General features: G+C 40.7%; 1 protein-coding gene across 1 annotated transcript in view; it reads right to left on the reverse strand.

Annotated features, from left to right (window-relative positions):
* LOC126144870 (Down syndrome cell adhesion molecule-like protein Dscam2) overlaps positions 1–25,242 on the reverse strand; it is a 549,485-nt gene that overhangs the window by 181,120 nt on the left and 343,123 nt on the right. Inside the window, exons 17-21 of the mRNA XM_049915521.1 lie at positions 21,605–21,629; positions 17,557–17,690; positions 17,355–17,425; positions 916–1,020; positions 686–824 (exon numbers count right to left, since the gene is read on the reverse strand). Of these exons, the coding sequence (XP_049771478.1) occupies positions 686–824; positions 916–1,020; positions 17,355–17,425; positions 17,557–17,690; positions 21,605–21,629 (474 nt within the window). The remainder of the gene's footprint in view (positions 1–685; positions 825–915; positions 1,021–17,354; positions 17,426–17,556; positions 17,691–21,604; positions 21,630–25,242) is intronic.

The raw sequence follows: 25,242 nt of genomic DNA on the forward strand, positions 1-25,242 counted from the left end.
TCCAGCAGAAGAGTTAAAGAGGAAGGAAGATACATTAAGGAAAAGGACAAGCACAGTTTAGGAAACATGGAGAGTTATGGGGTTCTGGACAGTTTTCCACAACTCTCTCCATTTTCTAAACTTCACCAGTCTTTTTCCCTCCATTCCTCTTCCTTCTGCTTCAACCCTTCTGCTACAGGCAGCAGCCACTGGCTCCAAAAGCTTGCACATTTCCTTAACTTTTCTATGTGTTTTCTTCTTTCTACACTTGATGAGTAGATTTTTTTTTCTACCCAGTTATATCATATAGATATATTAAAAGGTAGACTTAAGCCAAGGCTCATCCTAGAGGATAGTGAAAATTAATATCCAGCAGAAACTAGTGCAGTCACAAAAATATTAATCTGATAAACTTTATTCTAAAAAAACGTGTGCTCACTGCTTTTGCATGCCTCATACAGAAAACATGAATATATGTTAGTAAATTTTGATTCTTTCAAATGTAACTTTGCGAACATGAAAACTTTGCCCAGTTATCAGCACTCGTCTTTAATGATGACCACAAAACCAAAATAAGCACAGATAATACTCTACAGTAGGTGTTACTATATGTCCATCTGTTTTTGTTGTTAAGTACAGTGTTTACATATACATGAGCAATGCAAGCCAAAGTGTTTAGCTGCTGTTGATTAAAAGTGACACTCACCTCCCTCTTTAGTTGTAATAGTAACAGGTGATGAAAGTGGTCCAGGTCCCATATCATTGAAGGCTTGCACATACAAATCATATTTTGTGAATTTCTTCAATTGTTTCAATCGGATCTCTGTGTTAGAAGAACCTCGAACCTGTGATTGAATATTTGATATAAAGATAAAAATGATTGTATAATGACTTACTTAGAATTTTTAGAATTTATTGCAGAAAAACTTTACCAACCTCTAGCTTATTTGTACTATTTTTTTCGTCAAACATGTTTCCATGAATGTTCCAGTAGACTGTGTATCCCAATATCTCTCCATTCCAGGTGTCAGCCAATGGTACCTTAAAAATTTATTAGTGCATTTGTATCACATTAACATTGTTTAACATTAAAACAAAAATAGGAAACAGAAGCTAAAACTACAGTCTAATCAGTATCAATTTTGATGTATAGCAAAAAGAAACATGAAAAGCTATGTGTAATGACAGAGCTCTCAGCATGTGCCAACAGAGGAGTGAGGATCCCACCCCTGCCTTCACACAATGACATATACCTATTCAGATTTCATCAATCCCTGACCTCAGCCCCGGATCTACAATATTTTTGAGCTGGGCGAAAACTTGATGGTGTCACCCCTCGCCCCCATGAGCATTCGAGATAGGATGTCAAAAATTAAAGAAAAAATAACAAACAATTTTTCAAAAATATGTTCACTTTGAGGCACATATATTTCTGAAGATTTTATATATAAAATATATATGTTTGAGGAAATGTAAGACATGTTATTCAGTTTTATGTGTGTCAAAGTGCAGTGCTACACCTCTTCACACAGCTTTCTTTTATCACACATCACCGTAGCTTGCTCTCAGAATTCTAATGTGTATATTTTATAATGGACGCCACCAAACATACATTCAGGACAGTGGACGCCCTACCCCCTTAAAATAGACTCACAATTAATACTGGGTGGGACTATTTGTGACCAGAGGAATAAGAACTCTCCACAAAATTTGCACTCTTTATTACCTACTAGCTAATAACTTTCTCTTTTGTGTGACATAAAATTAAATATAGGAAATATGAAACCTGTAAAGACAATATTGTCTATTTAGACAAATAAGACAGGACACATTTCTTCAGTCCTTAGGTCCCAGTATTTTTTCTCTCTAATCTTGCTTCAATTTTACAGTGCGTGCTTTCCTTTCTGTGAAAGAATCTATTACCTCAAAGTTCGGCCAACATTTTGCTACACAAAATATCAAAATATCATTGCCTAATATTGAAACAGCTGTTAATATGAATAGTACCCAAGACTGGTGTGGTTTCTCGATTTGATTACATCTTTCACAGCGTGTCACTGACTGCTAGATAAAACAAAATATGCCTTTCTAATATTGCAGCAATTGTAACTCACATCAAATAAGCAAAACTGTTTGGGCAAAAATGGTTATTTTAAGTAGCTCACTTACATAAATAACACGACAGAACATAATTCATGAAATACCAATATCAAACACCTATTAGGCCTACTACAAGCAAAAAGTTTTATGTTAGGGAATAGTCTCATATTTCATTCATATGCTCCAGTTTCTCAAGCATGAGATTCAAAAGTAGTTGTACAAAATACTTCTATAAATTTGGAATCGTCATATTCTTCCATACAATTTGTGTGATGTCCCAATTTCTTTTCCTCCCTCGTTATAACAAACAATCTTGTCATCACTAATTCTGTAACTATTCTTGCCATTGTCAAAACTTATTCTCCAGTTAACTTCAGCAACCCTGCCAGAATCACAGGTTCTGTTATCCCATGTCTATTCTCCGGTTAGGCATTATTACGTGTTTGTACGATGCATTTTCTGCACAGCTCCTAACACAAAACTTAGAGCGGCTGCTAACTGATGACTGTACAACTGGTGGTGTAGCGATCTGGCAAAAATTTTCTGTCAAAATTTCGTTTTCTTGGATGTATCAAGAAGATAATATGTAACTTTTCTTAACTGTTATTCCTGTTAGTCATTTATTTACACTCTGGTAATCTGAATCTATGGATTCTACCAATAATTATAACAATGCTGATCATTGCTCAGCCAATCAACCACATAAACAAACAGCCAATTGGCATTCTCCCATACAGGTTTATTTGGCTCAGCTTGTATTAGTCCCATCCCGTTTTGTCTGTGGGAAAGCTTTTTATTTCTAGATGCAACGAGAATTCTTCTGGCAGATACATCTTGCACATTATCCATGCATCCAAAAATCAACTTATGATTCATTCACAAATCAACTTAGAGATATGCTCAAAAATCAACTGGGATGCAAGTCAAAGTCATATGAATAATCGATACAGCAATGTGCACTGGATGATAGGCACTTTGTGAAACAAAGTTTTTCTCTTCGAGAATATAAATTTGGCATTCCTGAAATTGCACCCAGGGCAGATACCCCAATACTGCATAAAGCATCTTCATGGCACAGGCATCTTAGAACCATCTCTGGTCCCTCTACAAGATGCTACTACTGTGCAAGCCCTACTCCAAACATCACATCTCTGAAATCGAATCCCTTGCTCTCCAGCATCTGGAGGAGAATTCCAGACACCACCTCCATAAGTTATCCAGTCTGCTGACATCCTACAGCTGCCTCATGGCACCACTACCCAACCCCTACCATACTCACAGTATATCTCCTCATTTGCCCCTCATAGCAGCTAAACTCTGCCTGGATGACCTTTTCAACTTGACACATCCCCGAAAACACCCTAACAACATTCCACCAAATCCAGAGACAAAACATTCCCATAACGCTGTTGTTAACCTTTCCACCAAAACCCTCAGCTCCACAGAAATTTCAGTCCTATCCAAAGGCCTCATCTTTAGTCCTGCACCCAAATTTAAGCACGCTAGACTTGTCAAAGACCTACTCTCCCTCTCCTGATCCCTGCGATGAAAGCACTTCCCTGCCTCTGCCAGTTCATACCTCCATCTGATCGCGATCCTCCCTTACATCCCACCTATGTTTCAGGAATTTCTTACCTCCAACTTAGCCTCATCATCCTTCCCTGGGTCTCTTACTCAGAACACCAACCTTTCAATAGAAGGAAGAATAGCCATACACAACCTCAAAACAAATCCTGACCTGATTATCCTACCTACACACAAAGGTTCCACCAACGTCATTATGAACCGCACTGACAACCTGGCAGAAGCCTTCCACCAATTATCTGACACCTCAACCTATAAACTATGCCACAGTGATCCCATCTCAGAAGTCCAACAAAACCTCAAATCCCTGCTTTAGGCCTCAGGCATTTCCCAAAACCTCTCCCCTGAATCCATTACTCTCCTGACCCCCATGACACCCCGCACACCCACCTTCTACATGCTCCCCACAATCCACAATGCAACAATGCTGGGCACCCCATTGTGGCTGGTTATTGTGCCCCTACTGAAATAATTTTGGCCCTCATTGACCAACACCTCCAACCAATTTCCTGTAATCCAGCCTCCCACGTTGAAGATGACAACCACTTCCTTCACTGACTATGCACCATCCCCACCCCTTTACCTCCTGGATTCCTACTTATCACTGTTGACACCACCTCCATATACACCAACATCCCTCATGCTCATGATCTTACCACTATTGAACATTACCTTTCCCAATGTCCTTCAGACTCCAAACCCACTACCTCATTCGCCTAACTAACACTGTCCTAACCCACAACTACTTCTCCTTTGAAGAGAAGGTATTTAAACAAATCCATGGCACAACCATGGGCATCCACGTTGCACCTCCCCATGCTGCTAACTTTTTTTTATGGGCCACCTAGAGGAGACCTTCCTAGCCTCCCAAAACACCAAACCCCTAGTCTGGTTCAGGTTCATCGATGATATCTTCATGAACTGGTCTAAGGCTAAGACACCTTCTCTCCCATCCGCTTCATGTGGTTCTTCCCAATCCAGCGTGCCACTTTCCTAGATGTTGACCTCCTCCTCTCTGATGACTCCATCTGCATTTCTGTCCACATTAAACCCAACCAACCATCAACAGTTCCTGCATTTTGAGAGCTGTCATCCCTTTCACACCAAATCCCTCCCTTGCAGCCTGGAAACCTGGGGATGGAATACTGCAGTGGTATGAACTCCCATGCCCAGTATGTTGAGGGTCCCACCAAGGCCTTCACCAACAGGCACTATACCTCAGACCTAGTCCGCAAACAGATCTCCCATGCCATTTCCCCTCACGCCCCCAATTCTCCCACCAGTGCCAAGAACCAGCCACAGAGGAGTGTCCCCTTCATCACCCAGTAGCACCCCGGACTGAAACAGCTGAACCACATCCTTTGTCAGGATTTTGATTACCTATCATTATGCACCGAAATGGGGGACATCCTGCCCAAGATGCTTCCCATCACTCCTAAAGTTCCACTGCATATCCTACCTCCACAACAACCTAGTCCATCCCTATGCCGCTCCCAATTCCAACCTCTTGCCACAAGTATCATATACCTGTGGAAGACCCCAGTGCATGTCCTGATCAGTCCATCCACCCAGCACTGTCTATTCCAGTCCTGTCACAAGTTTATCCAACACCATCAGGGGCCAGACCACCTATGAAAGTAGCCATGTCATATACTAGCTCTGCTGCAAACATTGCACACCTTTTTATATTGGTATGGCTACCAACCAGCTGTCCACAAGGGTTAATGGCCACCACCAAACTGTGGCCAAGAGCAAAATAGACCATCTTGTGGCACAACATGCAGCTGAACATAACATGCCTGACTTCAATGTCTGTTTCATTACCACCAGCTTTTCTGAACTGCACACATGGGATTCGTGCTTACAACATATTCTCCGCCCCTATTATTACCACGGCCCTACATACTGTCCCCACACCCTCCAGCCAACAGTTTCCACCCCCTCTGTCCTATAATCTACTCTCCAGTCTTGTCTCCCACCCTGTTTGTTTGCCACCTCTCCCAATGCATCTGCTCATCTTTCCACATTCATCTCCTTTTTAGCTCCTTTCCCCCCCGCCTCCTTGCCCCACAATCTCCTGGTGCTGTGCCTGTTGGCATTCTAGTCCCTAAACACTCCACCAGACAGCATTCATCTCTCTCCCCACCCATACACTACTATCCCTTCCCCTTTCCTGCCCCCTCCAGCCTGTTGCTTGCATGCCACATGATAGCTGCATTCCAGTTTGAGATGCTGGACTTGGCAGTCATGTGTACATGAGGTGTGCTTGGTTCTTTGTATGAATGATGTGTGTTTCTCTTTTGCTGAGAAGGCTGTGGCTGAAAGCCTTATGTAAGTGATGTATAACTGAACCTGTCTGAAAATTACATTTCATGTAAGTTTTCACAACTGTGCCATGCAAAATTATTCATGGACAACCATATCTTATAATGAGTGCCTACCATGATGAACATACAGAATCCAGCAGGCACAGACATAGAAACAGCAAAAATGATCCTTAGCCCAACTGTGGTGAAGCTGCCAGTCTTCTGGTCAGATAATCCAGTATTGTGGTTCACCCATCTCGGGAGCCAATTTGTCTTGGCCCACATTAACTTGGACAAATCTAAATACAGTTTTACAGTGGCTGCCCTTAAGGATAAAATGGCTATGAAAGTACAAGACTTCCTAGGTTCACAGTCCAGCACAGAAAAATACACCTCTATCAAGCATGTATTTGTCATAGTCAGAAGCCAAATGACCAGAAAAATTGCTCCACACTGAAGATCTCTGCGAGCACACACCATCATATATGCTTCATTGTCTTCACATGTTGGCACACAATGCAATTAATGATTACGTTCTGCAGAATATATGGCTATCACCTTTGCCTGCAGATTCACATAAAATCTGCGCTGATGACCTAAAAGGTCTTGCTCAAACTGATGACAGTGAACATGTAACCATACATGGGCCTTGCAACTACCTTCACCAGGACTGACTGTCCTCTGGAAACAATGCAAGTAGAACTAACTGAACTATCTAAGCAAGCTGCAGTACTACAAACACAGCACTCCACAAGTGCACTGTGACAGTGAAGCTTTTTCAGCAAAGATAAGCGTTTGCCCACTAGAGAAAATGTTAGCTGGTATGACAGAAAATTTGGGGCTGCGACTTGGGAATGTTGACCACCCTGTGGCAAGGAAAACATTGCCAGAAAGGAAAACATTGCCAGAAATCAGTAGTGATTGTAGCTGAATTCAAACGGGATGGCTATTAACTGTTTGTAACAGAGCACTCTACCAAGCTACAATTCCTAATCATTGCAGATGCTGATCTCTCAGTTTACCACTGTTCTAGTCTTCCATGGCAAAATACCAATGGCAGTCACCTGTATCCCATGAACAGATCTTCTGTCAGGACCTACAGCCACATCACCTTACATCCATAAACTTCAATATTCAGTGTGTATTTGTACAGAGATTCATTGCTGAAAAAGTGCTATACCTGACTGCCACCATTTTATGGCATCCTGCCAGGTCTTCACAATCGATGCCTACTTGAAAGTAGAACACAGTTGTCCATTCATGGACACCTATGCCATGCCAACAACGTTGGCATCAAAGTGATTGCCGATGGTTCACCGTAGAACAGTCTGCTCCACCAGTTCCCTAAGTCACCTGTCCATTGCTTACTCCTGCACCGGTGAAACACTCAACAGTCATTACATTGTCACCATACCAGGATCACCACTTCATGTACAGCATCATCATCTGTCCTTGGATAAAGTCAAGATTGCAAAGCCAGAGTCTCTCTCATGTTACACAAGGGATCTGTCATCCTTTAGACAATAGCTAACTGGCAACAACCTCTATAGTAAGAATAATCATAAATTCTTGATGTAGCCACATAAATGTTATAGGAAATACTTCCTTGTTTTAAGAACCCTGTGTTTTGGATGACGTCAAACTATTATGAATCTACAAATCTTTAACATAATGCAGCACTTCAGCAACTGTGAATTGTTCAAAAAATAAGAAATTCAGCCTTCACTTGCAAGGTAATTTTTTTTTAGTTTACATAGATTTTGATGCCAATAATGGTATCTTTGTCAGAACCTATAAATTAACCCATATGGACATATATTAAACATTGAAATACATCAACAATCTAATTCAAATGTGTGTGAGTTCTTAAGGGACCAAACTGCAGAGCTCATCGGTCCCTAGACTTACACAGTACTTAAACTAACCTATGCTAAGAACAATACACACACCCATGGCCGAGGGAGGACTCAAACCTCAGGCGGGAGTTTAAAACTATCATGACTGTACAACCTAGAAGTACTTCGTATTTAAAATCATATCGTTTTCCTCCCCCTTCATAACCATAAAATACTGAAGGCATTTCTTTATTTGATTCATTAAGAACACTTTTCAAAAAGTGGTGGGGGCTTGTTTGTCTTTGTAGACCATGTGATCCCAATTGCAAACATTCATCCTCCTAATCAAATTGGACTTTCTTACTCTCAGTCTTTCCATCTAAAATTCATTCTAATATATTTTGACTACTGTGTTCAACTAGAGAAGTAAAGCAAGTTTCTGCCTGTCAGTAATAACTCACTTCATTCTCAAAGTGAGAATGTAGTACACTTTCACAATCAGTTGTCACAATGCAAAATCAGTTTGTTCAACAGAGGAAGGAAGTGCAGCTATTTATGGTTCTTGGTCATTAAACTATTTGGGAAAGTGTTGAGTTAAATTCTGAACATGTTGGCAGAGTCTCAAGGATGTAGATCATGTGGCTGTGGATTTTTTCACCTTTCCTCTCTCTCCATCATCAGCAACATCAGTGCACTTTAGGAAGGTTACAATTTAAAACACAACCCTCACTCTAGCGAAACAAAAGGTAGGAAACATGTAGGCATAATGAAAAACTTTCCATTTATGCATATACACAATGCCTTGAGAGTTTCCATCCAGTAATGGCATACAGATTGAATTTAAGAATGGAGTTGTACAGACCAATGGAGATGTATCTGAAAACAAAAAGTATGAAAATGAGCACCAAAAATTCACTGAGGTGAAAGAGTCATTGAGGCAGGATTATTGATATACAATGCTATCCTACTGGAGGTGAGTAATAATGATCATGACTGCAAGAATAAACCTGTAGTGAATATTTTAAATGTGGATAAATGTACACTAATCTTCAACATATAAAGTATACAGCCAACTGGTTGCATATGTTTTTACATTAAACTTATGCAACCAGTTGGCTGTATACTTTATATACTGAAAATTTATTTACAGTTGCTGTTGTCAGCCATGTTCAAAATATGTGCACTAATGTTGATGTATATGAGAAACATTCCTGTAATGTTCGAATACTGTATTAGTAGTACGCTATTTGAGTCAGTCACATTGATTAAATACCTAGACGTAATGTGGAATTATATGAAATGAAAAGAGCTCATCCTTGTAAGGAACGGCTGACCACAGCTTATCGAGAGAGAATACCAGGAAAGTGTAGCATATCAACAAAGATGACCATGTACAGAAAACTTGAGTGAGCCATCCTTGAGTATTTGTGAAGCATTTGAGACCCCCTACCAGGTAGAATTACAGTTCATTCACTTACACATGTGCCAGGTAAAAGACACAGTATTCATTTACGAAACATTTTCGATAAGTTTCATACTGAAGGAAAGTTTTCATGGGTGAGGAACAAGTCAAGCTATACATTAATAGGCAGAAGCAGCCATTGCAGGTTTCTTCTGTAAAGGGTACTAACAATGAATTACTAGTGCAATCCTAGGCTTCAGCAACCATTGTCATCTTTAACAGAATAAATTCTGATAAGCAATGACTTCATGCCACTCCGCAGACCAGTCTCTCAGCCACTGCTGGAAGCAGCCCCAATCATGGAACCTCACTTATCACTGAGAGAATGCTGACTTCAGATCCCACACAGTACAATCTCATCTGACTTGCAGAATCCATGTTCCAGGAATGGCACCAACCTTCAAGTAGATTGGATGTAGGATTGGGGGTGCTGGTGTCAGGTCGTCATACTTTGATCTGATAGGTGTAGTGGTCGGACAATGACAATGCGTTCCCTGTCATTCATGGTAATCCCACTAGTCAATGCACAGAAAATTTAATCACCCATGATGAGAAGTGGAAAATTTAATCACCCATGATGAGAAGTGATATAGGGACTGACAACCACTGCTGATAGCAGTTTCCATCCCAGTTTCTAGATATCTTACTGGGAAGTTCAATCAGTAAGAAGTGCTCCATGTACTCAAATGGAAATCCTCTGGGTGAAGGATACATTTGTTTCCCAAAATACATTTCTCTAATAAAAGCCACCACTGCTGAATTTCAGATATGTGTTTACTATGCCACAACCTGTTCCATTTCAAATGAACATTTCAGGTGCCCACAATTCGACAACGCAAAGATTAGGCTAAAAGCCATTGAAACAGGCACATAATGTAATATACAAATAATAACAATACGAAAAGGATAGATTGCTACACTCTACATAGATAAGATACTGAGTTGCACACAGGTACAATGAAAAGACATTTAAGCCCTTGGACAAAAAAGTTCCTCTTCCAAAAGAGAAAACACACACACACACACACACACACACACACACACACACACACACACACACACACACATACTTGCAAGTACACATACATACCTATTCTCGCAAGCACAACTCACCCCACATGGTCACTGTCTCCAGGCACGGGATCCTGATTGGGACTGCGACTGCATCTGACATGACCAGCAGTTTGATGGATTGGTTGGTAGGGATAAGGCGGCAGCATGGGGTAGGCAGGATGAGAGCTGGCAGGGTAGGTGTGGGGAAGATACTGCACTGCCTCTGAGAGTGTGCATGGATGTGGTGGTGACATGATGGGATGCTAGGCACAGAGTTGGGAGCTCTTGCTGGGGGAGGGGGGGAGGGGGGGACAGGGGTGGGGGAGACAGGGAAAGACTAGTACTTGTGTTATGGGAATGGAACATGAAAGGCATGTGACTGGTGGAGAGAGAACATGAAAGGTGACAGGTAGGTGGAGAACATGGGCTAGTGAAGGCTGAGGCCAGGGTGTTACGGAAACAAAGGTTATGTTGTAGGGAAAGTTCCCACCTGTACTATTCAGTAAACTTTGTATTGTCAGAAAAGTTGGTATTGTAGGAAGGATCCAGATGGCACAAGCTGTGAAGCAGTCACTGAGATGACGCACATAGTATTGAGCAGCATGTTCAGCAACTGGATGGCCACAGTTTGGCAGTGGTCATTCATGCAGACAGATAGCTTGTTATTTGTCATGCACCACAGTGGTTCTAGCTTAGTATGTAGTCACATGGCTGCTTTCACAAGTACCTTTCACAAGGTAAGAGGTGCATGTGACAGAACTGGAATAGGCACTAGTGGGACGACGCCCGAGATACGTCTTGCATCTAGGTCTATTGCAGGGATGTGAGCCATGAGTCATGGGGCTGGGAGCAGAGGTGGAGTAGGGATGGACAAGGATATTGAATAGGTTTGCTGTGTAGTGGAATGCCACTGTAGATGGGAAGAGGCAGATAGTGGGGAGAATATTCATTTCAGGCCACAAAGAGAGGTAATCAAAATCCTGATGGAGAATTTGATTCTGTTTCTCCAGTCCTGGGTGGTACTGAGTCATGGGAGGAGTGTTGCTTTGAGTCAGACAGTGGATATGTTCGAGGTGGTAGGTGACTGGAGAAACAAGGCATGGGGGATCTGTTTCTGAACATGGTCAGGAGGATAATTTTGCTCTGTGAAGATCACAGTGGGATATTTTGTATATTTGGAGAGGAGCTGCTTGTCACTACAGATTTAATGACTTCTGGTGTCTAGTCTGTACAGAAGGGCTTTTTTGGTATGGAATGGGTGGCAGCCTTTGGAAGTGTAAGTATTGATGGTGATTGGTAATTTGATGTGGATGGAGGTACTGATGTTGCTACCCTGGAGGTGGAGGTCAACATCAAGGAAAGTGGCTTATTGGGTTAAGGAGGACCAGGTGAAGTGAATAGGGAAGAAGGTATTCAGGTTCTGGAGGAATGTAGATTGGGTGCCCTCACCCGCAGTCCAGAACATGATGTACCCCCTCTGGCCTTTACATTCACTAGTCCCTGTCTTCCAACTATCCACCTATCTATCCTCTTCCCTGCTCCCATTCCAGCACTATACATGCTTTCTATCCCATCAATGCACCTACTACCTCTTCTCTCCTCTTCTTGTCTCCCCTCTCCCTTCACCCCCCCTCCCCCCAACAACAACCATAGCCTAGGATTCTGCACCTAGCAGCCCACCACGTGCCGGTGTGCTTCCACAGGCAGCACATCACCTTGCCCCATCCATACCCTGTTATTGCTCACCGTCCCTGCCCCAAACCCTCCTCATTACTCCCACCACTCACCCCAGCAGATTGCCATTCATATCAGATGCCGTTGCAATCCACAGACGGGCCCCAGCACCCAAAGACAGTGGCCATGTGTGTGAGTTGTGCTTGCATGAATGTGTGTGTGCTTTCTGTTTCAGATGGAGGACTTTTTTGTCCAAGGGCTTAAATGGTTAGCAGTCTGCAGCCCAATGCCACCTCTATGTGATGAGTAGCAGTCTATCCTAAATGTGTTGTTGTTATTCCTCCCTGGACTTCCCATTGTTTAATATTCATATAATGTAGGATATCTAATTCACGATGAAAGTTCAACAACATTCTTTGTAAATAATTCACTTAGTCATATATAGTGTTAAAAGGCACACTACAAGCACACTGTACAAGAAAATAAAATGCTTCACCAACCACCTGACATAAGCATAGCCAACAGTGTACGCAGGGAAAAATAACATGCTGTGCTATACTGGACTGTCCAGGTAGGGCAGCATAATGAAAGAAGTAAACATGTGAACGTTCTGCTTGGCAACTATCAACTGTGATATATTGAATGAAAGATATCGTAATTTTTTCAAACAAAGGACATTACCTTAAGTATGAGAATGTAACTTAATAAATATATATATCTAAAAACAAGGATGAAGTGACTTACCAAACGAAAGCACTGGCACGTCGATAGACACACAAACAAACACAAACATACACACAAAATTCTAGCTTTCGCAACCAACGGTTGCTTCGTCAGGAGAGAGGGAAGGAGAGGGAAAGACGAAAGGGTGTGGGTTTTAAGGGAGAGGGTAAGGAGTCATTCCAATCCCGGGAGCGGAAAGACTTACCTTAGGGGGAAAAAAGGATGGGTATACACTCACACACACACACACACACACACACACACACACACACACACATATCCATCCACACATATACAGACACAAGCAGACATATTCAAAGGCAAAGAGTTTGGGCAGAGATGTCAGTCGAGGCGGAAGTGCAGAGGCAAAGATGTTGAATGACAGGTGAGGTATGAGTGGCGGCAACTTGAAATTAGCGGAGATTGAGGCCTGGTGGATAACGGGAAGAGAGGATATATTGAAGAGCAAGTTCCCATCTCCGGAGTTTGGATAGGTTGGTGTTAGTGGGAAGTATCCAGATAACCCGGACGGTGTAACACTGTGCCAAGATGTGGTCACCGTGCACCAAGGCATGTTTACCAAGCCCCCACAGAACATATCTCTGCCTACGTAGATCAACACCTTCAACCCATTACATGCAGTCTCCCATCCTTCATCAAAGACACCAACCACTTTCTCGAATGCCTGGAATCTTTACCCAATCTGTTACCCCCAGAAACCCTCCTTGTAACCATTGATGCCACTTCCTTATACACAAATATCCCGCACATCCAGGGCCTTGCTGCGATGGAGCACTTCCTTTCACGGCGATCACCTGCCACCCTACCTAAAACCTCTTTCCTCATTACCTTAGCCAGCTTCATCCTGACCCACAACTTCTTCACTTTTGAAGGCCAGACATACCAACAATTAAAGGGAACAGCCATGGGTACCAGGATGGACCCCTCGTACGCCAACCTAATCATGGGCCGCTTAGAGGAAGCCTTCTTGGTTACTCAGGCCTGCCAATCCAAAGTTTGGTACAGATTTATTGATGACATCTTCATGATCTGGACTCATAGTGAAGAAGAACTACAGAATTTCCTCTCCAACCTCAACTCCTTTGGTTCCATCAGATTCACCTGGTCCTACTTCAAATCCCATGCCACTTTCCTTGACGTTGACCTCCACCTGTCCAATGGCCAGCTTCACACGTCTATCCACATCAAACCCACCAACAAGCAACAGTACCTCCTTCATGACAGCTGCCACCCATTCCACATCAAACGGTCCCTTCCCTACAGCCTAGGTCTTCGTGGCAAATGAATCTGCTCCAGCCCGGAATCCCTGAACCATTACACCAACAACCTGACAACAGCTTTCACATCCCACAACTACCCTCCTGACCTGGTACAGAAGCAAATAACCAGAGCCACTTCCTCATCCTCTCAAACCCAGAACCTCCCACAGAAGAACCACAAAAGTGCCCCACTTGTGACAGGATACTTTCCGGGACTGGATCAGACTCTGAATGTGGCTCTCCAGCAGGGATACGACTTCCTCAAATCCTGCCCTGAAATGAGATCCATCCTTCATGAAATCCTCCCCACTCCACCAAGAGTGTCTTTCCGCCGTCCACCTAACCTTCGTAACCTCTTAGTTCATCCCTATGAAATCCCCAAACCACCTTCCCTACCCTCTGGCCCCTACCCTTGTAACTGCCCCCGGTGTAAAACCTGTCCCATGCACCCTCCCACCACCACCTACTCCAGTCCTGTAACCCGGAAGGTGTACACGATCAAAGGCAGAGCCACATGTGAAAGCACCCACGTGATTTACCAACTGACCTGCCTACACTGTGATGCATTCTATGTGGGAATGACCTGCAACAAACTGTCCATTCGCATGAATGGACACAGGCAGACAGTGTTTGTTGGTAATGAGGATCACCCTGTGGCTAAACATGCCTTGGTGCACGGCAAGCACATCTTGGCACAGTGTTACACCGTCCGGGTTATCTGGATACTTCCCACTAACACCAACCTATCCAAACTCCGGAGATGGGAACTTGCTCTTCAATATATCCTCTCTTCCCATTATCCACCAGGCCTCAATCTCCGCTAATTTCAAGTTGCCGCACTCATACCTCACCTGTCATTCAACAACATCTTTGCCTCTGCACTTCCACCTCGACTGACATCTCTGCCCAAACTCTTTGCCTTTGAATATGTCTGCTTGTGTCTGTATATGTGTGGATGGATATGTGTGTGTGTGTGTGTGTGTGTGTGTGTGCGAGTGTATACCCATCCTTTTTTCCCCCTAAGGTAAGTCTTTCCACTCCCTGGATTGGAATGACTCCTTACCCTCTCCCTTAAAACCCACATCCTTTCGTCTTTCCCTCTCCTTCCCTCTTTCCTGACGAAGCAACCATTGGTTGTGAAAGCTAGAATTTTGTGTGTATGTTGTGTTTGTTTTCGTGTCTATCGATGTGCCAGTGCTTTTGTTTGGTAAGTCACATCATCCTTGTTTTTAGATATATTTTTCCCACGTGGAATGTTTCCCTCTATTATATTAATAAGTATATATATAGATATATGCACAGTTTAAAAGTAAAATGCAGAATTGCTTAAGACTATTTATGCCATGAATGCATAAGTGAATTTTTTTTTTTAGATGAAGAAATTACAAAGATGAAAGTCATGTAAAAGATACGGCTCATTTTTTCAATCACTTTGCAAAAACTGCATACAAACACTTTTGTTTGTAGTTAATATTCCCAACAGCTTAAATAGTTTCCTACAACAGGTATGTTCATGAACCCCACATATACATCCATTTACTTTCTTTTGTGCAGATCAAAACTATCCTGAAAGATGTCAGTACAGGAAAATAATCCAAAATATGGTAAACTGAACCTGAATTTCAATTACTGATTTCTATGTCCCCAAAATTGGCAATTAATCTTATGGCAAAAGTAGTCTAACCTAAATATTTTAATAGGTCTACTATATAGTTTTTACAGTTTAACTTTTCATTAATATGCATACCTAAGAACTTAGAACTTTGTACACCATGCATTATTTCTTGTTGCTATACTAGGTTAGTAAGAAGTGAGGTACTTTTGACAGTACGGAGATGTTACCAGAAAGTTTAATCAGTATGAGAGTAATGATGGAACTGTTCCATGTACTTAAATGGGTATCCTATGGGGGAAAGAGGTGGTCTTTTTCCAAACTATCAAGAATGGTTAGATAACCAGCATTCATGAATAACATCTGAAATGTTCTACATTCTCCAACGTAAATCTTACGTAAAGACTTTGTGGCCAAGTGGAGCAGGGAGGGAATGGCTTACAAAGGCACAAAGTACCCTTCACCATCCAGAGTACAGTGGCTGCCAGAGCACATTTCTAGAGGTATAAGATATAGACGAATGACATGAGAAAACCACATGGAAGAATATGTTTGCTTTTTCTATCAGCATTTTTAAAATATCATTGAGAAGACATGTGTTGTAACCCACCCACAGTGGACATACATCAGGGCATTCTCTCTTTTGTGACCATGAGTTTCCTTATGTCCCTAGTTACAACAACGCTGTTTAAAGTCACTTAGTCTTGTACAAAAAGGTGTGCATTATTCAGGAACACACATTTTCAATAACTTGCCAGCAGCCATAAAAAGCTTAACAACCAATGAAATTCAGTTTAAGAGAAGCCTAAAGGATTTATTGGTGGCCAACTCCTTCTACTCCATTGATGAATTTCTTAGTAAAACCAACTGATTTGTATATATAAGTACAACATAACTTCTGCACAATTTCAGTGCAGTAATGTGTTCACTGAAAATTTGTGTGTCAGTGTCTGTGTGTGTGTGTGTGTGTGTGTGTGTGTGTGTAAGTATAATCTAACTTCTGCACCATTTCAGTGCAGTAATGTGTTCATTGTAAATAAGTATTACAGTAGTTGTATTACATGTTTATTACCTTATAAATAAATAAAAAACTTTTTTATTTTAAATTCAGTGCATTAATATTTGTAAAATGACTCTTAGTGTTCATTAAAAAATGACGATCATTCCACTTGGGACCTGTGGAATGGTACATTAGCTTATTTGTTTTAGTTGTAAATATTTGTCATGTATTGTTGTTTTTCTGACATGTTCCACATCCTGGAGGACCTCCTCACTACGGATCAATTGGAATGAAAGTAAATCTAATCTAATCTAATCTACCTATTCTGAAATACACAAAACATTTAACTATGAATATGGAAAGTGAGGTACTTAAAAAATCATAGATTTTACTGTGAAAGGAATTTTCACATTAGTAATTCATTCTGCGGAGTGAACCTAATTTGACACTGAATGCTATTGCACTGTAAAATTATGTTATTATTGCAAGACTTTGCTCTAAACTCTTCTTTTGCAATATTTTTGCAGTGAATAACAGAACATGACAAAAGGCTTACGTAGAAATTTTCCTGATGTTATGCAAATGCGAACTCAGAACAGCATTAAAGAGTTTCCCGTGTAATGTTATCTTTGATTTGTGTTAAAAATTCTTAAGTTATGCAAACACTATGTCCTTCTCATGATGAAGTCCATCATACTTGTCGCAAAGGAAAATTTTAGCTTTTATTAAGAAAAAGGAATACATACCTTCCACGTTAAGAGTAGTTCATCAGGATCAACATTTTCAGCATTAACTTCTTGAGGGGTGCCCGATGGAGCTGTTGTTATTGAGTGATGTTATTACAAATTTGATTCGTTATGACAGACATAAAACATATGTGAGACATTTCACTAACAGTTAAAATAAAACATTTTGTCTAAGTGACATCTATTACTGCTAAGACACTACCTTCTTCTTGTGTTTTCACAGTAAGGGGATCCGTGAAGATGCTAGCCTCAATAGCATTAATGGCAAGCATTCTTATGTGGTAGCTGGTTGCAGGGTGCAGGTCTCTTATTACAGCACTGCTCACTGACTCTGCCCTGAAAATTCAGAAATGGTGATGTCTGCTGTAAGTCGATTCCTGTGAGTGACTATTTACAGCCTTTTTAATAGCAGGTAAAGATAAAAAAAGACAAAACTACTCTATAATATCTTTTGTTCATTAGTTTTATCTAAAGCTGTGAAATGATGTTTTATTCAAAGCACTTCAAACAATAATGTCCACAGCAGATGACTGTGTCTTTGTTAGTAGAACATCTGTGCATTTCAAATGCTTCCTTCTTTCTTTTAATTTTTGGTCATAATCAAGGAGCCAAGCAATCAAATGGCTAAGAGGCTCACGTTAATGTAATGTGCTGCTCCATTTGGACGTTTATTACAAAACAAAGGACCAACACAGCTGACACTCTTCTCATGTCCAATATATTACACAGATTCTCAGGTAATACCAGCCTGTCCAACAATGATTGGATGTTCAAGAGCCTATAAGACAACTTTAAATCTTCTGCCTTGGTAAAGATTTTGATTTCCTCCATTATCAGAAACAATTTGCTGCTTTGTCATACATCTTCCAGATCTGTGCAACCACACTGAAACAACTGTTTCACCTTTTTCAGTTTCATATCTGAGCCCCCCCCCCCCCCCCCCCCTGCACATACAACCACCGTACAGAGAGTGTCAAACCTTTTGGGTCAAATTGAAACAGGTGATAGTGGGTCCACAATTGATTATATTGAGATAGGGAACCAATGGTCAGAAACGCATATTTATTATGTTATGGATATACACAGTGCACACCACATAACAACAACATATCTCATAGTAATTGTTTAACGTGCAACCATCCGACTCAATGAGGCATGGCAACGGAGCATGAAGTTCCACTGCACTCTCTCAAAGATCCCTGGTGCCTGTTGTACCAGAAGACACATGGCTTAGACCCTGGCAACCAGGTCATTATCAATTACCTTGGGTGTTTCATACAACAATGTCCTGACATAATGCCAGATGAAAATGTAGAGATGGTGTGAAATTTGGCAGTCGCACTGACCATGGAACTGAACATTCCCTTCCGATTCAATAGTGAAGGTACAAGTTGTTCAGACACTTGCAGGTATTATTATCAAAGTGGGCTGGTGCACCGTCATGTTGAAACCACATCTTTTCATAGACAACAAGCGGTGCACTCTCCAAGAACTTCTAACAGTTTCTGATGACATGAAGGTGCAAGTCTCACATGTCTCTTGCAGTTGACTTATGTAATGTGTGCAGCCGATCTTCTTCTCGGGTCAGATGGCTGCGTCAATCTTCATAAACTCTTCTTCTCCGAAGACTATAGCTGGTTAAAGGACTTTCAAAATAGACTTATTTTCTACTCTTGAAATGATTCTATACTCTCAGAATAATTTTTGTTCAACTCTGTTGTATTTTCATCTCCACAATAAAACAACTTCACAAGTTTCAAATAATTGTTCGACTGTCGCAAGTCAACCCCATCTTGGACCATTAAATACTAACAGGTACAACTACAATATGTCTGGTTTAATAACCACTATAAAACCAGTTCTTGTTTCTAGCAAGTCCAACACCCGAAAAAAATGTAAATGTCTTTAGTTGAATACATAATTCATTTGTTCACAACAAATACAGTCATTACACCATCAAGGAATAAAGTGTGCTTGCTCCTTGTACTGGACATACAGCTTCCATGGAGCAAGCAGCAAACACTTGTCCATACCGATCGACCGTCACTATTGCAGTATTCTCCCAATAAATGTCCATCCTACACACACACAAACCGGTGGCAACGTAGACACATTTTCACTCTCTCACCCTCAGACTTAAAATATCGAGTGTTTGAGACAGTGGAAAGCCAAGTGTCCCTAGAACTTACACCGAAATTCTTAAGGCACTACATATCCCTCCCCTTAGCTCGAACACACAATCTTTTATACATGATTGTCATGTACAGTAAGGACACATAGGATAATGCTACATCCATCAACAATATATCTTTTCTATCAATAACAGTGAATATGCCTGTTCTCATCTTTCAATCCCTGTTGGAGTTAGCTCTTTTCAATTGTCTGACAATTTGTGTGTACCAAATTTTTGTTTTCTGCCTTTTTTCAATAGTAAATTCCAGGTGTACATAACTCAGGAATACTCTGCTGTTTTGTTCTTATTTCCCAAACTACTTTTCCTAAGTATGTACTTATTCATTACTTATTGTAATCTGGAGGAACTCTGGGTAAAACAAAAGTGTTCCCTTCTTCAGATACTTCTAAATCTATAACGTAAAAATGCTAGTGCTGCATAGTATTCAAATCTACCATACTCATCCCTTTAAACGTGTGACTTCTGTCATGGTACTGCCCTTTTTCCCTACAGGAACAGTACCTATATCTTACATGGGTTGATCCTAGGTGTACCCTTTCTCCTTCCATTTTGGTAGGTACGCCCCTTTCTTATTCCTATCCTTCTATGGTACAGATCAATCCCATTCTTGGTGCCCCTGTCTGCGCAGTATAGTCAGCCTTTCATTGGTCTGCCTATCTGCCCTTTTTCTCATCCAATAAATGTCGAGTGCGCCCTCTGTATCCTTCTTGAGTAGGCCTCCTGGTTCATTGCACTAGCATACATCTTTATGTATACTATTCTTAAATATTCTCTGGTAAAATTATAAATCTACTTTACACCTAAACTCCACTTTCCAATACTCCATATAATACCCTAGAGTCCTCTTTCCCCCTTCACCCCTACTATATAAACAGATATCATGCCTACACATAGTAGATGCTATGTCTACCTGTATTTACCAACTCCCACTAGCTACTATGCCTTTTCTCAAAAGACTTGTAACGACAACTGTACATATAATAAATTTTTTTCTTTCTGAATTTCGATAAATTAATGTAAGTAATGTTTTGAATTTCTTTTTCTTTTCGTGTCATGTTAAAGAAACTGTGAGCAACTTTTGAAATGAATATTATTATGTATGTTAGATTTCAAGCAATTTGATAATCAAAGGGAAGTGTACTTAATGTTAAAACTATTGTAAGATGTGAAAATTGTAATTTATACACTTGGTCCATACGTAGGTAATGCATTAGGATATGTGTAGTAGAAAACCTGAGGTGAATACCCTACCTGTAGGGGAGCGGGAAAAGGTGGAAGTGGGCGAGCGCGGGAAAACGCACACTGGCGTGGTTCGGCACAACGGGCTCAGTAGAACAGTCGGAGTTGGGCATCGGTCAGAGGAACATGTACCGTACCGAGGAGGCTATCCAGGAAAAGTGAATTCCATTGAGCCTCAGATGCGCCGATTCCGACGACTACTTGGCATGGCTATATTCTTAGGCACAAAAATTGGAAAGAGTACGACGCTAAGAAGAAGAAAAGTGCCGATGCAGTGAGAGCCTTAGCCGTGCTTGATGTGTGCTGTGCTTCTCGCTATCTCGCTGCCCGCCAACCGCCGCACCGACTTGCACAGGTCAAACATTTACTTCATCTTTAGAATTGTATCTGTGTGGACCAGTGTCGAAACTGTTTCTAACTGTTCAATAATAACGTGACTTTTACCAGAACTGCCCTAACAATTAATCATCCTTATCACTGAACTAGACAGGGTCCTTACCACATATTGTGCAACCCAAGTATCCCGAATTGAAAGTTTAACGTTAGTATTAACGAGAATTATCAGCAGACAAATCTATACTATAAAGAAGTTTAAATTTCAGTGTGTTATTGCAAATGTTGAGAAAGAACAAAAGTATGACTAAATTGAAAGATAAATTTTGAATTGAGCTAGCAATGACACTTAATTAATTTGAGACAGAAAGAATGATAGTTAATTAATTCAGAAATAAGAGAAAAGAGTAGTAATCCATAGATTGATAATTTTGAGTGTTAATTTACCTTCAGGACTTAATAGTTTCAGTATAACGACCATAACAGTTTCAGGGCCCCCCCCCCCTTCTCTTGTCCATTCTTTCACATCTTGAAGTGTACTAATCGGATTTGAACAGTAAAGTTAATTTCTATATTAAACCTAAATGTATTAGTGTTTTTTCCAATTTTAATAGTGACATTGTATGTGTGTTTTCAAAATTGCTAATTCTAGGGTAATCTATGCCCGATTTCAGTCTGATCAATATACAAAATGCAGTTTGTAGTAATCATTGCTGTGTGGTGTTGTGTATTTATAGCTCGTCCAATTTAGTACAAAAGAAAAAAAACTTTAGTTCAGTGGATTTTTCCTATGCCAAACTTTGCCATATAACGCAACAGTACTACGTGTTGTTATGCTTGTACATGCACTCACTTGTACAAGGAAAAACTCACTCAATGCCTAATTAGGCTGGCGACCGTATTATTAATCATTGGTAGGATCTACTGTGTGTATTTCTTGTCCATGCGAACGAGTAATTATACTTTACACTTGCTTGATGCATCACTGTAGTTACTGACTGGCTATAAGTCCGAATAGCTTCCAATTAGGTACACGCGGTCAACTTTTGTACTAAAATCCTTGTTTACAAGGTGAAGCCCCTGAACTTATTACAGTACAGGCTTTATAGAGTTACCGCACGTCCGACAGGGAGGGAGCGTTACAGACTGGCATGACTAACTCCCTCCAATTAACTTATCCCTGTTTTATACTTATTGCCCCAGTTCTCCTGTTCCTGCTTCTCTAGGCACATGCATCGATTGTTATTCTCCTGTTTTTATATGCATGAAAATATATATGAGAGCAATAAAAAAAATAATGATGCAGAACCATCATATATCAACAGTGTAATATGTGGATCTACTCAGATGATTGTTGTTCTCCTGTCTTTATTCCCCTACACCCCTTGGAGGTTCAGACATCGCTTCAGTTTTCTAATCTGTAATTTTCATGTTTGTGTGTAAGTTTCTCTTTGTGTGTATGTCTATGTGTTTTCATGCAGCCTGATTCTTTGGCCAACTTATGTGAAAGAAGTTGTAGGCTCTTTGTAACCAAAGAAAAAGAGAAGGACTTCTGCGATAGAAGTATATGAATATGGGAAGAAGGAAACATAGGTATGTACTCAGATGAGAAGTAAGAAAGTTGCTAAGATTAAAGAAGAAAAAGAAGATAGCCCCAAAGACAGGAAACCCTTCCCACCCCCCTTCCACAGGATCCCTACTTCGCCGGTATTTGAGTGAGAAGCCAGATGAGGTATGATGTTAAACGTCTCCTACAGAATGGACATTCTCACCTTCACATTTGAAGTCCCCGAAGAAAAATCTTAGCAACCCCTATGGAAAGGCAAATGGTGAAGAACCAGTCACACTTGCCTGCAAGGGTTGTCTGAAAAGTGTGATGTGTGTTTAGCGTTAGTCAAGCTTGTACTTACACTACCTGCCCCTTCCAAAACTAATATAAACCCTCCCTTACACATCACATCTCATAAGAGGTATAAAATGCTCTTAAAAAAAAAAAGTTCAAATGGCTCTGAGCACTATGGGACTCAACATCTGAGGTCATCAGTCCCCTAGAACTTAGAACTACTTAAACCTAACTAACCTAAGGACATCACACACATCCATGCCCGAGGCAGGATTCGAACCTGCGACCGTAGCAGTCACGCGGTTCCGGACTGAAGTGCCTAGAACCACACGGCCACCGCGGCCGGCCTGGTATAAAATGTTCTACAAAAAATAGAAAATTATACACTACAATAACACAGTTGTTTAGTCATTGAGTTTATACTATACTTTTATACACACATAAAATCCTCCATTCAGTTTATGTCGTCTCGACATCACTCAGTTTAAATAGTACCATCATATTATACTTCCCACTAATATAACATTCTGTTCATTTCACTTCATGTCTAGAGATCACTGTTTATCCGTGATTCCCTTAAATTGGTCTCAATCTTGTAGTCATATCCGGTTTCCTAATTACTAACATTATAGGATAGTTTAAGAATTCAAGAATAGATTACAGAATAGTTTAAGATTTGAAGGGAATTCAGTGCAGGAAAACAACTCAGGATCTGACGGTCCTCACTCCATCCGTTAACACAGAATGTTAATGTCCATGGGAGACAGATGTGACTCTGCTCGAATCCCATGGATCTGACATTAACCTCACTCGATTACTTACAGACCAACACTTCTCGTTAAATTTTGTGTGAAAGTCTCCCCACAACAAAACAATTACCACTTTACTAGGAAACACAACATCATGTAAAGTTATTCTATTTTCTACTTTGTCATTGGCAAGTTTGAATTCTTCGCACAAGTCATCCATAAAATTGCTAGCATCATTAAGTTTGGAAAAAGCAACCATCGAAGTGTTTCCGGAGATTATACTCTCGGTAACTTCCCGATGCTTAATTAGTTCAAATGGTTCCATCAAACTACTTACATTTATAATGTCAAAGTTGGCTATTTTTCCTTTAGAACTTCATCCTATATCATCTACTCACGAACTAACAATGTGTGTAGTAACACCTGGGATTTTCGATTGAATAATCGACATTACTTCCTTAGGTCCATTTGTGCTCTCTTTCAAAGTAATCATTTCCTTAAATCTTGAAGATGCTCATCCTGTCTCTGGTTAACTTCAGTAAATAGTTGATTAATAAGAGTATTCAAAGAACTAGTGAGTTCACTCTTTAAATCTAACTTCAGATTTTCTGCCTTATTATTTAAAGAGTCAAATTCAGTCTTCAAATTTCCCATACCTTCACGCAAATGACTAAATTCCTTATTTTGTTCATCTACTTTTGCACTTAACAATCCTAATTATTCTGAACGTCCAATTTATTATTTACTTGAATATTCACTGTGTCTATTACTCTACTTAAATTAGCACTCTGTCCATATAGCTTTTCACTTAAAGTGGCTGAATCAGCCTTCTGGTCATCCAACTTAACATTCAATTGAGTATTTTGAGCTTCTAACTTTTTACTTAGAGTGGTAATTTGAGCATTCGGATCTCTTCTCACTGAGTCTAACTTTAGACTTAGTTCTTTGATTAAATTTGCTACTTCAGCCCTGTCTGGCATTTCCTTATTCACTGTCATAGCCATGGCTAGTTCTGCTAGTTGCTGATCTTGATGCATAACCTTATAATGTAGTGATCATTTAAAAGAAAATTCACCACTGGGTAAAATAACTACACTAACAGTTTATCATTCAACAGTTCCTTCAACTTTACCAAACAATTAAAGTTTTTCACTCACCCGGCATAGAGTTCTAGCTGCTTTGGTGAGCAGATGTGTAATCAGCACTGGTGCCGACTGCGTTGAATGTTGGTTTCAGCATCGTCATCAGCGAGCAGACGCAGAGTCAGCACCGATGAGTAGCAGCTGGTGCAGTTGGCGTCGGTGGCAGGTTACTGCGTCGGCGCGATGTACGTGTGTGAAAACTGCTTACTCTCCACATCCAATCTCATTAGTTGAAAGGTTGAGGTCTTCTCTTCAGATCTGTTCCCCCCCCCCCCCCCCCCCGCTATTACTTTCTCAAGTCTTTTACTACATTGCACTCACCTATTTCTTCCATTGTTTTATTGGACTCAATACAATTACTGAAAGCAGTTCTCACATCTTGTTAGGC

This window comes from Schistocerca cancellata, chromosome 1 (assembly GCF_023864275.1).
Source record: "Schistocerca cancellata isolate TAMUIC-IGC-003103 chromosome 1, iqSchCanc2.1, whole genome shotgun sequence".
Classification (NCBI taxonomy): Eukaryota; Metazoa; Arthropoda; class Insecta; order Orthoptera; family Acrididae; genus Schistocerca; species Schistocerca cancellata.